Source organism: Dermacentor silvarum, chromosome 10 (assembly GCF_013339745.2).
Source record: "Dermacentor silvarum isolate Dsil-2018 chromosome 10, BIME_Dsil_1.4, whole genome shotgun sequence".
Classification (NCBI taxonomy): domain Eukaryota; kingdom Metazoa; phylum Arthropoda; class Arachnida; order Ixodida; family Ixodidae; genus Dermacentor; species Dermacentor silvarum.
Window position 1 is genome coordinate 151,073,366 of NC_051163.1, and position 13,396 is coordinate 151,086,761.

At 45.5% G+C, this 13,396-nt stretch overlaps 1 protein-coding gene across 1 annotated transcript; it reads left to right on the forward strand.

Annotated features, from left to right (window-relative positions):
- Window positions 1-10,703: 10,703 nt before the first annotated feature.
- LOC119431921 (uncharacterized) lies at window positions 10,704-12,883 on the forward strand. Its single transcript, XM_037699363.2, has 3 exons — window positions 10,704-10,992; window positions 11,599-11,788; window positions 12,058-12,883. The coding sequence occupies exons 1-3, from the start codon at window positions 10,704-10,706 to the stop codon at window positions 12,881-12,883; spliced, it is 1,305 nt and encodes a 434-aa protein (XP_037555291.2).
- Window positions 12,884-13,396: the final 513 nt, after the last annotated feature.

A 13,396-nucleotide genomic window follows, 5' to 3' on the forward strand; every position in this document is an offset into this window, starting at 1 on the left:
GCGGTCGGTATACTACTGTCAGTATGGAAAGTTTCAGGCAAGTGTCCGTTCATTTGGTTTCTTTATTTAAGTGTTATTGTTGGCTGTAGAAGTATATCATTGTGATCCCATAGCATAATTCACTAATGTAAGCGCAAAAGCAGTTGCACGCAGTACTATGGCAAGATGGCTACCTCGACTGCCCCCGTGTGACAAACGTTTCTGTGGCCACGTGGGGCGTGGAGCGCCTGCACAATCCCGCTTTGTTTCTGAGCGCTTGAACTATCGGAAATGTGGTGTTCTTGCGAGTTCAGTGCGGCTTATAACACGGTCGTTCGTTTTCTATCGCGTAGAAAAAGAAATGACGACTGGCTTCGCCTTTCGAAAGTACCGGCGCAATATTGCCTCTCCCTGGCGCGCTCGCGTACTGCTGCTGCTGCTTGCCGGACGCCTTCCTTCAGCGTGTTTTGGGCTATCTTTCTCTCTCCGTTTATGTGTGTGTGAGCGCGCGCGTACATGTTTTGTAAGAGCTTTACGTGTGCGTGCGTGCATGTTTTTGAGTGTTTTGTATGTGTGCGTTCGCGCGCGCGCGTTGCTGTATTGTGAGCGTTTTGCGTATGCGCGCGTGCTTGTATGCGGGTCTCTATGTGCTTGCGCGTGCGTGCGTTCGTGCGTGTTTTGTGAGCGCTTTGTTGTGCGCGCGTGCCTGTTGTGTGAGTGCTTTGCATGTGTGCGTGCGCGCGCGCGCGTTGCTGCTTTGCGAGCGTTTTGCGTATGCGCCCGTGCTTGTATGCGGGTCTCTATGTGCTTGCGCGTGCGTGCGTACGTGCGTGTTTTGTGAGTACTTTGACGCGCGCGTGCTTGTATGCGGGTCTCTGTGCGCGCGCGTGCGTACGTCCGTGGGTGTTTTGTGAACGCCTTGTCTGTGTGCGTGCGTGCGTGCGTGCGTGCGCGCGCGCGTGCTTGTGTGTGGGGGTTTATTGCATAAGTTCGGTAGTTTTACACGCAATAAACCCCTTCAAAATTGGTGCAGCGGCTGTCCCCGCCCTGAAAGTCGAGTTTGGTGTCGAGCCACTCTGGAAGCCACCCTGGGATATATAGAGGCGCCGGAGGACCAGTGGAACGTGTAAGTTTCCTCCTTTTTCCCTCCTTTCCCTGATGAATCAACTTCCTTGACTTTTATTGTGAAGTAAACGTTTCATCAACAGCATAAATACATGAATCAGAAACCCGGAAAGTGTGTTTCACGATTGCACTAATTTCGGTCGTGAAACGTGTACCTTGGGTTAGCCCACATTTCCTTGAAGTAGGCAACTGCTTATGGAGGCGGCGGCGGGCGAAATGCTGCCGCGGCTTTTCGCCCACACAAAAAACGTTTTGCCAACAAATGCAAAAACGCCCGTGTCCCATGCATTGGGGCCACGTTGAAAAGCACCTGGGGGTCAGAATCAATCCAGTCACCCGCTATCGCGTGCCCCTTAATCAAAATGTTGTTTTGACACGTAACACTCCCGAATTCAAGGATACAACTGCTTAAATTGTGAATAGCTGGTTATTTACGATGTTCCGCGTATGTATCAATTGGTTTCAGCAGCTTTTAATTAGTTGAAGATATGAAGTGCTAAGCTTTAGATCGCTCTGGGTGGTTCGCATGCCCTTCGAAAATTGTCCCCTATAGCGCAATTATAATTCGTAAAAATGGACTTTATAAGGCATGCCCTCGCACTCGAGAATGTGTTTGATTGAGCTGGAGGTTTAGATTGAGAAAGTTGCAGTGAGTCCCATAAATAAATTTTTTTATGCTTTATCAGTAGGAGGGTCAAAGTGTAAAAAAAAGCGTATGTGTGTGTGAATTGTTGAAAGCGAGTCATGTGGTGCAGGTGTGCGTGTCTAAGACTTCGCTCCTCGAAAGGCCAGGACTTGAGTAAAGTGACTTGTTGAACAACACTTTGCAATGTGGTGAACATGGTTTAAATAATGGATCTGAGACCTGCAAGGAGTTGCGAGATTCTGACGCATTCCTCTTGCATTTACCACGCACTTGCCACTGAATTGTATGACTCACTGGTGCTGTTTGGCCAGAATTGGCAAGGAAACACAATAATTAATCAAATTTGCTTCATTCACACTATTTATAGCCAGCATAGTAGCACATGCCACTAGTGTGATCGAGTATAGATTTGCAATGTGGCACTAAGATTAGTCATTACATTCAACTTAGCTACTTTCATAGCTGGTAATTACCTTGGAGAGCACTAAAAGAAATATTAAACAATGGAAATACCGCTAGCACAGCACTGGCAACAGTGTATGAGCAGGCAAGCGTATATGTGTGTGGAAATTTCAATGCAATAAACTTTCACTGCAACATCTGTGGTATGAGTTTTTTTCTCAGTAAGCTGTACCGAGTCCATACTTTGATTTTTCTCTTGCCAACCAAAATCAGCTTTATTGCCAGTGATCTTGTCTCTCGTTCTGGTAGCATTTGTTTATGCGGAACTTAAAATATCATTTCTTGCAGGTCATTCAGATGACAGCCTCACAATTCCCAGCCTTTGTGCTCTCCATCAGAAACCCATCAGGGGCAAGCCACTTATGTTTGCCTTCAGACAAGACAACATTGTAAGTAGATATAGGCGTGTAGTCTAATATTCTAAACCAAGTTTCCATTTAATACTGTGAGGCTCCTTTGGTAGCCTTAGGTTGATATTTTGCGCAGTTGTGTGTGCAGTTTTTATATATTGCCGATGGTACAGTGCACATTGCAGATATGACGACTCCGAAGTATATACTGGCAATTTCATCATTGCCTTTCATAATCAAGTTTTTGTTTTGTGCGAAGATATTCAGAGATTGGGGCATTTCAGCATCATATTCTGTATTGTGCATTCAGTGCTCATTTCAAGTTACCTTGCTGCTACCAATGTGTTTGCGGGAAAGGAATATTTGTTTACGCTCTGCAATGCGCACTCTTATTTGCTCATTGCATTAAACTCCTCTACCTTTAATTCTCAAATAATTATCACAACGTCAAAATTTCGGCTGTTCTTATTGTTTTGAAAACAGTATCAAAATCAATGTGCTTGATTGCTATCTAGACTGCAAGGAAATTCAAGAAATTGCAAGAAACTGTGGCTTCTTATGGTAGTTGAAAACCTCTTTCCAGCAAACCATGTGCCTATTTCGTTTACTGAGAGCTGCTCATGAAATTTGCGAAAATGTTTGATTTAACACAGCCGTTACAGGAGAAGAGAAAAAAAGAGTAACAGGAGCACTTTTCACGTGGATGCAATGCTTTTGTATATTCTCCAGGTGGCAAAATGTACATTTAGAAGACAGAGTGACCTGGAATCAGAGAGCGTGGGGCGGGGAGCCAATTTGCAGCCATTGTGAATCGTGCAGGTAGTGGCAACACAGGATGAGAAATAGTTGTGGCACTGCGGTCTAGTAAATAGGTCAGCCCTTAAATAAACGCCCCCGCAGGGAGGGGGGAACATAGGATATGTTATCCAATAAAGATGGTGCTTTTAGGAGACAGCAGGAAAGTTTTGGCTCTAGTTGAGCAGCTACAATATGAAGGACCACGTAAATTGTAGGAAGCCAACATAAACTGAGTAGAAGGACTTACGCCACTGTTCAGAGCACGAAGTAGGAATTCAGACCATCAGGAAGCAATAAGGCAACAGTACTTGTCACTGTATTGCCGAGATAACACATTGGAACAAGGGCAAAAAATAGTTGACAGGACGTTCTATATTTTCCAGGGAAATGTGCTGAAACACTGATTCTTACTCAGTCAGTAAAGAAATATACAATAAATAAAAATAATTAAGTATACAGAAACGGGCCTTATAGGCTGCAGTGGAGAGTTGGACATTGTTGGGCTAGATGCAAGTACTGCTTTGCTACTGTAATGCAGGGCAGATGAGAATGCAATTTGGGGTTTTTCATTTTCGTCTGTTTTGCACTCTCTCTGTACAATAGTGCTCTTCGTCTCGTAGTGTATAAATGTTTCGTTAAAAACAATTATTTTCTCATGCCTTGAGCATAGTAGTCTTATTGTCTTCTCCCATAAAGTCTTCTGCTGCAGTGCATCTGAAGTGTAATGCACAGCTGCATTGCAGATTTTGTATTGTGAGTTTTATATTGCGGTCACATCCATGCTCCTGAAAAAATGCCCATTGCTGAGAGATGTCGTTGGTAGAGTCTTTACATTTTATGTTCTTATTTTTCCATAGTGAAAAGGCTACTGTATATTCATTTTTGCTTCTATGCCATTTTGTATTCACGATGACTTAGTGATCGCGGTTTCTAAATTTTAAAACTGGAAATTTTGCCTACCTTACATTTGTCATGCCCAATTAAGCTGTGCCTCGTGTTCGGTCACAATAATTAGGAGTGTTGTTTTCAGAAGCTTGTTGCCTTATCAAATTCCCCGCAGTGTATAGGATCGTAATGAAATGTAGTCAACTCTCATGATTCTGTGCTTATTTTGCTAATGCAGGAAGCAGGATTCCAGCACAGCCATCTCCTGCACTTATGGTCAAGATGCTCAGACAATGGAGTCCCTGTTCCTTGTGGTTAACCGTGAACAGTATTCTTGCTTTTATGAAAGCTAAAGATGATTTCCTGCGTAAATTACAATTTTGCAGCTCAAATGTGTAGACTTTATTCTAATTTGAATCAACTAATATATGCTGTTTAATACTTTTATACTGTTTGATACAATGATTTCTTGTTTGAGAATATTAAGTGCGATGTTTAACATTTATTTATGCATGACTGGCTGATGCATGATGGCCTGTGTTTAAAAAATGTGAACTCACACACTTGAAGCTTCATTCAGTAACCAGACTATGGCTGATTTAACAGACATTATTTGTTCATTTATGTACTCTTGTGCTACGAGCCCTAATCTTCCATTATCGCACCAAGTACAAATAATTTAGAAATTGGCAATGTATATTAACTTCATCCGCATGTGGCCAGTAGAGTACCTTAATGAATAGTGGTTTGTTTTTATAAGGCCCCCATTGATACGGCACTTCGCACCTAAACAGTAATAAATGTGGAATATTTAGGCTTTTGTCTTGCAGTAGAAAAAAAGCATTTTCAAGCAACATATTTTATAACAGACCATGCAGTGCCTTCGCATTACAAAACTTAAGGAAACCAGAATTGTAATTGGAAAATCTGCTACGCAGCATTTTTAGGTCAGAGAACTCTATATTTGAAAAAAAATTATTTATGCGGGAAAAAAATTTTCTTGCTCAAGGAACCTTGTTGAGGAACGAAAATTCATCTCGATACTCCTGGATCAAACCTTATTTAAAGCAAGTTCATGTGTGAAACATACGTTGTTTCAGTATATAAAAAAGTGGGCCAGTCAAGCTTTATATCGACTTTCCAAATCAGCTTTTCACAATGATTTGCCATGACATTGATGTACAAAATAACAGGTGTGTTTCTTGTGTGCTTGCTCTGTATTTCTTGTACTTCCCTAATTGACCTTTGCAAACGAAAACTATAATTTTTGTACCTGAAATTTAATATTGAAAATTTATTCCTTTAAGTGGCACCCAACTCAGGCTGTTTTAGTGTTACCATATATACAGGTTGTTTCAGTTAACTGGAGCTGAACATTAAATATATGCAAATGCTACGTAGCTGGACAGAACCAAGGTAATGTTTGCCGTCACTTGGAGATACTCCGAATATTTTTTGTATTCCTCCTAATTAGATAATTACACCTAATTGTTTATTCAACTTCTCAATTATTATAATTAGATGAAAAGTGTCACTGAGTAAATTGTAGAGCAACATGAGAAACTCCCAATACAGCTTTCCGTTGCTCAATACATGCAACATAAAATTGTTTTTCCGATCGTGAAAGAAGCCCGCGAATACACGCGAAATTGTCGTCTGACTGGCCGCTCGAGGCACTTTATGTGTATTCGCAGGCATCTTTCACGCTCAAAAAAACACTTTTGTGGTGCACGTATTGAGCAACAAAAAGCTGTATCGGGAGTTTCACATGTTGCTCTATACAATTTTTAATTCACACTTGTCATCTAATTAAAATAATTGAGAAGTTGAATAAACAATTAAGTCTAATTATCTAATTAGGCGGAATACAAAAAATAGTCTATCTCCAAGCGACAGGAAACATTACCTTGGTTCTATCCAGCTACGTAGCATTTGCATATTTTTAAAGTTTGTCCGAGGCTAACTGAAACACCCTGTATATAGGAAAGATTTGATCAGTTATATTGAAAAAAAAACATTTTTGTAGGAAATGTAAATTTTCATGTACTTACAAATGTATTTGGGGATCGCATGTTTTAGGTTGTTATATATGTATTATGTAGTTATGTATTCTAGCATGGAATAAATATATTTACTTTCCTTGAAAATGGACTATCATATACGTCTTGCTGGTCTGTATTACATTTTATATGGATATGTAAATCGTAATAACCATTGATGTAGATATACACGCTCCGAAGTTATAATTTGCTAGGTTGCATTTGTGCAGTGAAGACAGGTTTGGCCCTGAATTACTAATATATATTGTGATCCACACGTATAAATGTTGTGTATATGTCTATCGAAGCTTCAAGATTGGCTATCTGACGCCGGGTTTGGTAGCTGAACTTGAACCTTCTGGCACACACGAGCTATGCGTAGATCGCTCTATCTAGTCGTAATTCAAGGCATGTACAGCTGAGCCTGCCTTCCGTATACTTTAGAAATAAAAGGGTGTACACCCTTTCAACACCTATGAAAATGGGTGTTAATGAGGACTAACACCCTAACACCCGTCATAATTTTTGCTGGACACCCTTCCTCTAGGGTGCTATAATAGCACCCCAACTGTAGGGTGTAGGAAACAGCACCCTTAGGGTGTCCGTTTGGCGACAAACTGATTTACACTCTTAAGGGTGTTAAAATGTTTAGTGTGTAGCAGGAAAAGGAAAATGGCAGTAAAGCTTCGCGCCAGAAACGTGGAGTAGGTTGAAAGCAGTGCCCGGCGCGATACTTCATCCGGAAGACATGGCCATGAACACACTGGAGCGTGTCATCCACCCGTGCTTCCCTTCTTTCATGTCGGTGCCACGATCGCCCGACGGCCCCGACCCTATGTTACTGCTCTCCCTTCCTGGACATAGCCATGTAAGTACAGTATACTGTGAAAAACCCACTACTCTAAGGTTCATCCCGATGCCCGGGGATCGGGTGCCTAACGGTCAAGCAGGGTGTAAGTTTAAGTGCGTCAAAGATCCAAGCCACCGGCTCAGATAACGGCGCAGAGAGGGATGGGAAGGGGTAGGGGGAGGGGTCATTTCGCGCACGCACACACGCACAGCCACGTGGCCGGCTCAATCAGCTATATCAGTGCCTTCGAGATTTGCTTCTACCCGATCAGAGCCACTTCTGCAGCGTGATTAGGGCACCACTTATAACCCCAACACAGCCAAGTCGCAGATTTTCAGTAGCCCAATTATAGCCACATAGCCAACTCTTCCAATTCGACGCCAAAAATGTTTTACCGTAGCCCAATTTGGCTATATATAGCCAAACCTGGCAACACTGCACCTGGGCCGCCTGACCACGTCAGAACTCTGCGTAACTAGTTGACGTATGAGACGACACACCAACGTCTGCAACGAAGTTCACGGTATACTATAGTTCACCTCAAGTTAGCTCGACCTGCTTGAAAGAAGTCGTCAGATCTAGATTCCCGGGAAACCCAGCCCAGCAATCGCATCCACCTGAACAAGAACGGCTCACCGGCATCGTTGGGGAAAGATTTGCGCGCCGACTTCACGGTTTATGGACTTGCTGCTGCTGCTCGGCCTTGCGTAAGACATCATTTGTTTTCTTTTGAAGTTTGTTTTCTTTTGAACATCGTTTTAGTGAACTACTGTTAAGTGTATTCTTGCATATTTGATCCGCATCCTGTTTCATTTTTATATTCATGGTTAATTGCTCGTCATACTTCTTTGTCGGCGTCAAGGTATATTAAGTTCAAGTGTGTTAGTTTTCTTGTTATTTCTTAAATTTATTTTATTATTTTGTGTATCGTTGTCAGTCAATAACTATCTTTTTTTCTTTACTCCCGACTCTTACTCTTTCACAGTGGTTGCTCTAGTACGGAACGACCAACCGGCTTGTGTACCCCGTCGATCGACTTCGCGCCAACAGCAAACGGGTGACAGCCGTGACAGCAACACAACATAGCTCAGCAGTATTTTAAGAAAAGTGCAGTCTTCAACACTGCTCAATATACAGTATGTTTCACTGAAGTTGCGCCAAACTTCAAAAATATGCAAATGCTACGTAGCTGGACAAAACCAAGTTATTATTGTGTGCCGTCGCTTGGAGGTACTCACACTATTTTCGCAAATCCCGATGCAGCGTTCTGTTGCTCAATACTTGCTACATAAGTGTTTTTTTTCTTCGCTCATGAGAAATGCCCACGAATAGACGGGAAGTGCTTGAGCACCCGCAGGGGCGTCTGCGTAAGCAGGCGTTTGCTGCGTTGCGACACCACGTACCCGAGCACATGAGGGCTGGATCCCCCCCCCCCCCCCCTCGTGTAGGCGTGCGCGGCTTAGCCGTATCCGGGGAAAAGGGGATCCTGGGGGTTGAGCCGATGCCGGGTGTTTGGACCTATACGGCCCCTCGGCGGAGGCAATGCACCTCCTTGGCCTCTGCTTCACGTAGACGGCACCCCCGGACTGACCCACCCCGGGGAAATCGGTGGTCGCCTTTCTCTGTCCCCCTCTCCAACCTTTGGCTTTCCTATCTCCTTTCATTTACTCTCCTATCATCTCTTCTCCTCCGTCACTTCCTAATTTTCACAGGCGGCTTGGGTTAATCTTGTGTATTGTAGCATGGCTGAGTCACTCTGACGTCAACGGCCATTTTGTTAAAATCACGTGACTTGTTACGTCACAATTCTTTCCTATATGTACTTCGTTTCAACCGCAATAAACGTTCGTCACCCGACTGCCGGCACGCTTACATGGTGGCAGCGGTGCCTAGCCGAAATGGCCACGCTGCCAGCCCTTTTGCCGTCAACTATTTTGCCGCCGCCAAAGCCCCTGGACACATCGGGCAACGCCTGGCTTGGATGGAAAACTTGGAAGAGTGAGTTCACGCTATTTTCCACTGCTACCCAGTTGACAAAACAAGCAAAATAAGTTCAAGCAGTCACGTTGCTAGTGATTATTGGCGAAGAGGCAAGGAAGGTATACAGCACCTTCACGTTTGAGGCAGAAGAGGACAAAAATAACGTAGACGTCTTAATTGCTAAGTTTGAAAAGGTCTACAAGCCGGAAACGAACTTGACCTAGCATGAATTTCTATTTGGGTCCAGAAACCAAAGGGAAGGCGAACCTTTCAATGAGTAGCTGACGGAGCTACGAATGTTAGCCACAAACTGCAAATTTGGGCTAATGGAAGACCGGATGCTGCGCAGTCGCATTATTCTGGGTATTCGAGACAAGAGCCTGCAACAGAAATTGATTGCGGAAAACACTTCGTACAAGAAGACTATCGATATTTGTCGGACGCAAGAGCAAGGGAAACGGCAGTTTCGTGAAATCAGTGAAGCCACGGAGACAGAGCAGGACACTGCAGTTAACGTAGTCGCAAAGAAAGGCGATGCCTGCGGTAGCTGCGGCTATCGCGCACACCGCGGCGAAAAATGCCCCGCCACCGGTAGAACATGCAATAAGTGCGGAGGGGTTAACCACTTCGCCCGAGCATGCAAATCGGCACCGCCTTCGCGAAGCTTTCCGCATAAGAAGAAAGAACTACGGGAACTATGCGCAGACGACAACGATTTTTTTCTGCAAACATTAACGGTGAGCGCGGTTAACACATACCACTGGAGCGCGACGGTAGATATTGAAGGCCAACCAATGAAATGCAAATTAGACAAGGGGGCAAACTGCTGCGTCATTTCAAGGAGGGACGTCACAAACCTACCGGATCTACCAGAGCAGGCTTGCCGGGTTGCGCTAACAGCATTTTTCGGCCACAAGTCAACCGCCCAAGCAAAAGTGCGCCTGTGGCTTTCAGCCAATGAGAGGGTGGTCCCCGAAACATTTTACATCATAGAGAAAAGTGTACCAGTGACTCTGAGCGGTTCAGTGGCCGAACGCCTTGGATTTATCTGCCGGGTACAGCACATCGAGGTCGATGAACTTTACCCGCCCGCACAACCTTTTGCAGAAGTATTCTCGGAACTGCGTGAGCTCAAGGGCTACGAGTACAAAATAAAACTCAAGCCCGGCGCCGTGGGTGTCATCGTACCGGCTCGGAGAGTCCCCGTGGCCCTGGAAGGCAAGACTAGAGCGGAACTTCAGCGTATGGAGGATCAAGGCGTCATAACAAAGGTAACTGAGCCTACAGAATGGTCTAGCCACATGGTTACCGTTGTTAAAGGAGATAAAGTTCGAATTTGCCTGGATCCAACGGCGCTCAATCAAGTCATACTCCGTGAAAACTATCCCATGCCAACGTTAGAGGATGTCGCTCCTAGGCTTGCCGGAGCGAAATTCTTTTCCACGCTTGATGCAGCTTCAGGGTTTTGGCAAATTCGGCTTAGCGAGTCGAGCTCCAAACCTTGCACCATGAGCACTCCGTATGGTCGCTATCGGTTTCTTCGTATGCCGTTTGGAATAGCTTCAGCCCCAAAAGTTTTCCAAGCAGCAATGCACCGTGTTTTAGAAGGCTTGTCCTGTGTGTCGGTTGTGATGGATGACGTATTAGTATGGGGCAGAACTAAAGACGAACACGACTACAGCTTAAAACTTGTGTTGTCCCGTTGTCAACAGCACAACCTTCGACTTAACCCAAAGAAGAGTGCGTTTCTGCAGCCGGAGGTCCGGTACCTGGGACACATCCTCACTACAGAAGGCCTACGCCTGGATCCGGAGAGGGTACAAGACATACTTGGAATGCCTGAACCGTCGAACAAGAAAGAACTGGAAGTATTTCTTGGTACGATGAATTTCGTGCAGCGATTAATTCCCAACATGTCGGTGGTAACTGCGCCGCTTCGAACACTGTTGCGTAAAGATATTGCATGGGTTTGGACTGAGGCGCAACAAAAGAGTTTTGACACCTTGCGCCAATCCTTGACTACAGCACCCGTTTTGCCTTTCTTCAAGCCTAAAAAGCCTTTCATTCTCTCGGTCGACGCAAGCCAATTAGGAGTCGGCGCAGTTCTAATGCAAGACGGCCGCCCCATCGCTTTTTCGTCCCGGTCCCTCACAGAGGCGCAACAAAACTTTGCACAAATCGAGAAGGAACTGCTGGCGATAGTGCATGGTTGCACGAAGTTTCACGACTACGTTTTTGGTCAGGCAGAAGTGATTGTAGAGACAGACCACAGGCCTTTGGTACCGATACTTAACAAACCGCTGCATCAGTGCCCCCTCCGGTTGCAACGCATGAGGCTGACCTTGCAGCGCTCTCCGATCAAACTGGTGTATAAGCCAGGCAAATAACTTTTTCTTGCGGATGCTCTATCGCGTTTTCTGAGCAAAGTGAGCATGTGCGAGGAAACTGATCAGTTTCAAGTCAATGTGCTGGAATTTGTTTCAGCCTCAGAAGCTCGTCTAAAACGTATTCTCGCAGCAACAAACAACGATACCGTTGTCTCCAAGCTGCGGGAATATGCGCTGACCAGTTGGCCTGACAACAAGCACGAGGTTCGAGAAGTAATCCGCCCCTGCTGGCCTTACCAGGAGGAGATACACGCACAGGACGGTCTTCTATTTCGCAGCATTAAGGTGATCATACCAAGTTCGATAAAAGCAGAAATATTGGCTTTTTTGCACGTCGCACATCCCGGTGCCGATGAGATGAAGGCGCGGGCACGAAGCGTCATGTTCTGGCCCTGCATGGCAAGCGACATAGAGCAATTTGCCGAAACTGCAAAATGTGCCAAAAGCATCAGCCACGAAAAGCAAAGATGCAGCTTTTGAGCCATGAAGTTCCAGACTTGCCCTGGGAAGCTGTAGGAATGCCATTATTGTCGACTTCTATTCCTTCTTTTTTTGAAATAAAGGAATTTCGCCACACCACTGCTAACCTGCTGAAGTCTTGGTGCGCCGAACTTTTTTCAGTTCATGGATTACCGCTTAAAATGTGCAGCGATAACGGGCCGCCATTCAACAGCACAGACTTCAAAGACTTTTTATATGGGCTCGGCATTACCCACGTAACGTCAAGCCCATATTATCCACGGTCCAATGGTATGACGGAGAGGGCCGTGCAAGAAGCCAAAAAACTACTAAAGAAGTGTTCTCTTAGAACGCGAGATTTCCACATGGCTCTGCTTGAATGGCGTAATACTCCACGCGATGCTGTTTTGAAGTCCCCTGTGCAGAGACTGATGGGAAGGCAGACGAGGACCCTGCTGCCTGTACCCGCAAGCCACCTGGTGCCGGAGATTGTGCCCAACCGAGCCGTCCATAACCGTCTCCAGGAAATCCGCCAACGCCAGAGGATCTACTACAGCCGCCACTCCAGGAACCTGCCACCCCTGTCTCCTGGCCAGAGAGTGACTGCATACGATACCCATGAGAAGACCTGGGCACCTGCGGTCTTTCTGAGGCCAGCTGAGACGCCGCGCTCCGTGGTGCTGAAGACTGAAGAGGGCCAGGAAATTAGGCGCACTCGTGAGCATCTGCGACACGCGCCTTCACATCCCGAAGAGAGTCCTAGTGCCGGGTCCGAACGACTAGACGACGCCCAGCCCGCCCAAGAGCTACGTAGAAGCACAAGGCCACGCCGGGAGCCTTGCCGCTACCCCCAACCAGAAAGACCATTGTCATTATTTGCTTCCCTAAGAAAGGGAAGATGTAGCATGGCTGAGTCACTCTGACGTCAACGGCCATTTTGTTAAAATCACGGGACCTGTTACGTCACAATTCTTTCCTATATGTACTTCGTTTCAACCGCAATAAACGTTGTTCGTCACCCGACTGCCGGCCCGCTTACATGTATGTGCCCTCTCTTGGGTGTCTTATATTGGGTTGTAGCAGCAATGCACGACTGGCGCCTGCAGCCTTACACGTTAAGTGCTGCAGCGTCCCCTAGTTGGGCTCCGTGGTGGGTGGCCGCCATTGCCGCCGAAATAAACCAAACCATTATGGGAACGCCTGCATTTCCCCGTTTACTTGATCGTCACTCTCACAAGAGGGGACGCGCTGAAGAACTGTTAAGCTTATTCAAACCGAGAGAAATTTTTCCCCGTTACCAAGTTGTTAAGCGGCCCGCCTCGACTTGAAATAGTCGAGCCTCAGGACTTTTGTAAATAAAAAGTTTTTACACACACACATACCAAGTTGTTCACAGTGAAAAAAACCGAGAAACCAGCAAGAACCGTATCCCATTT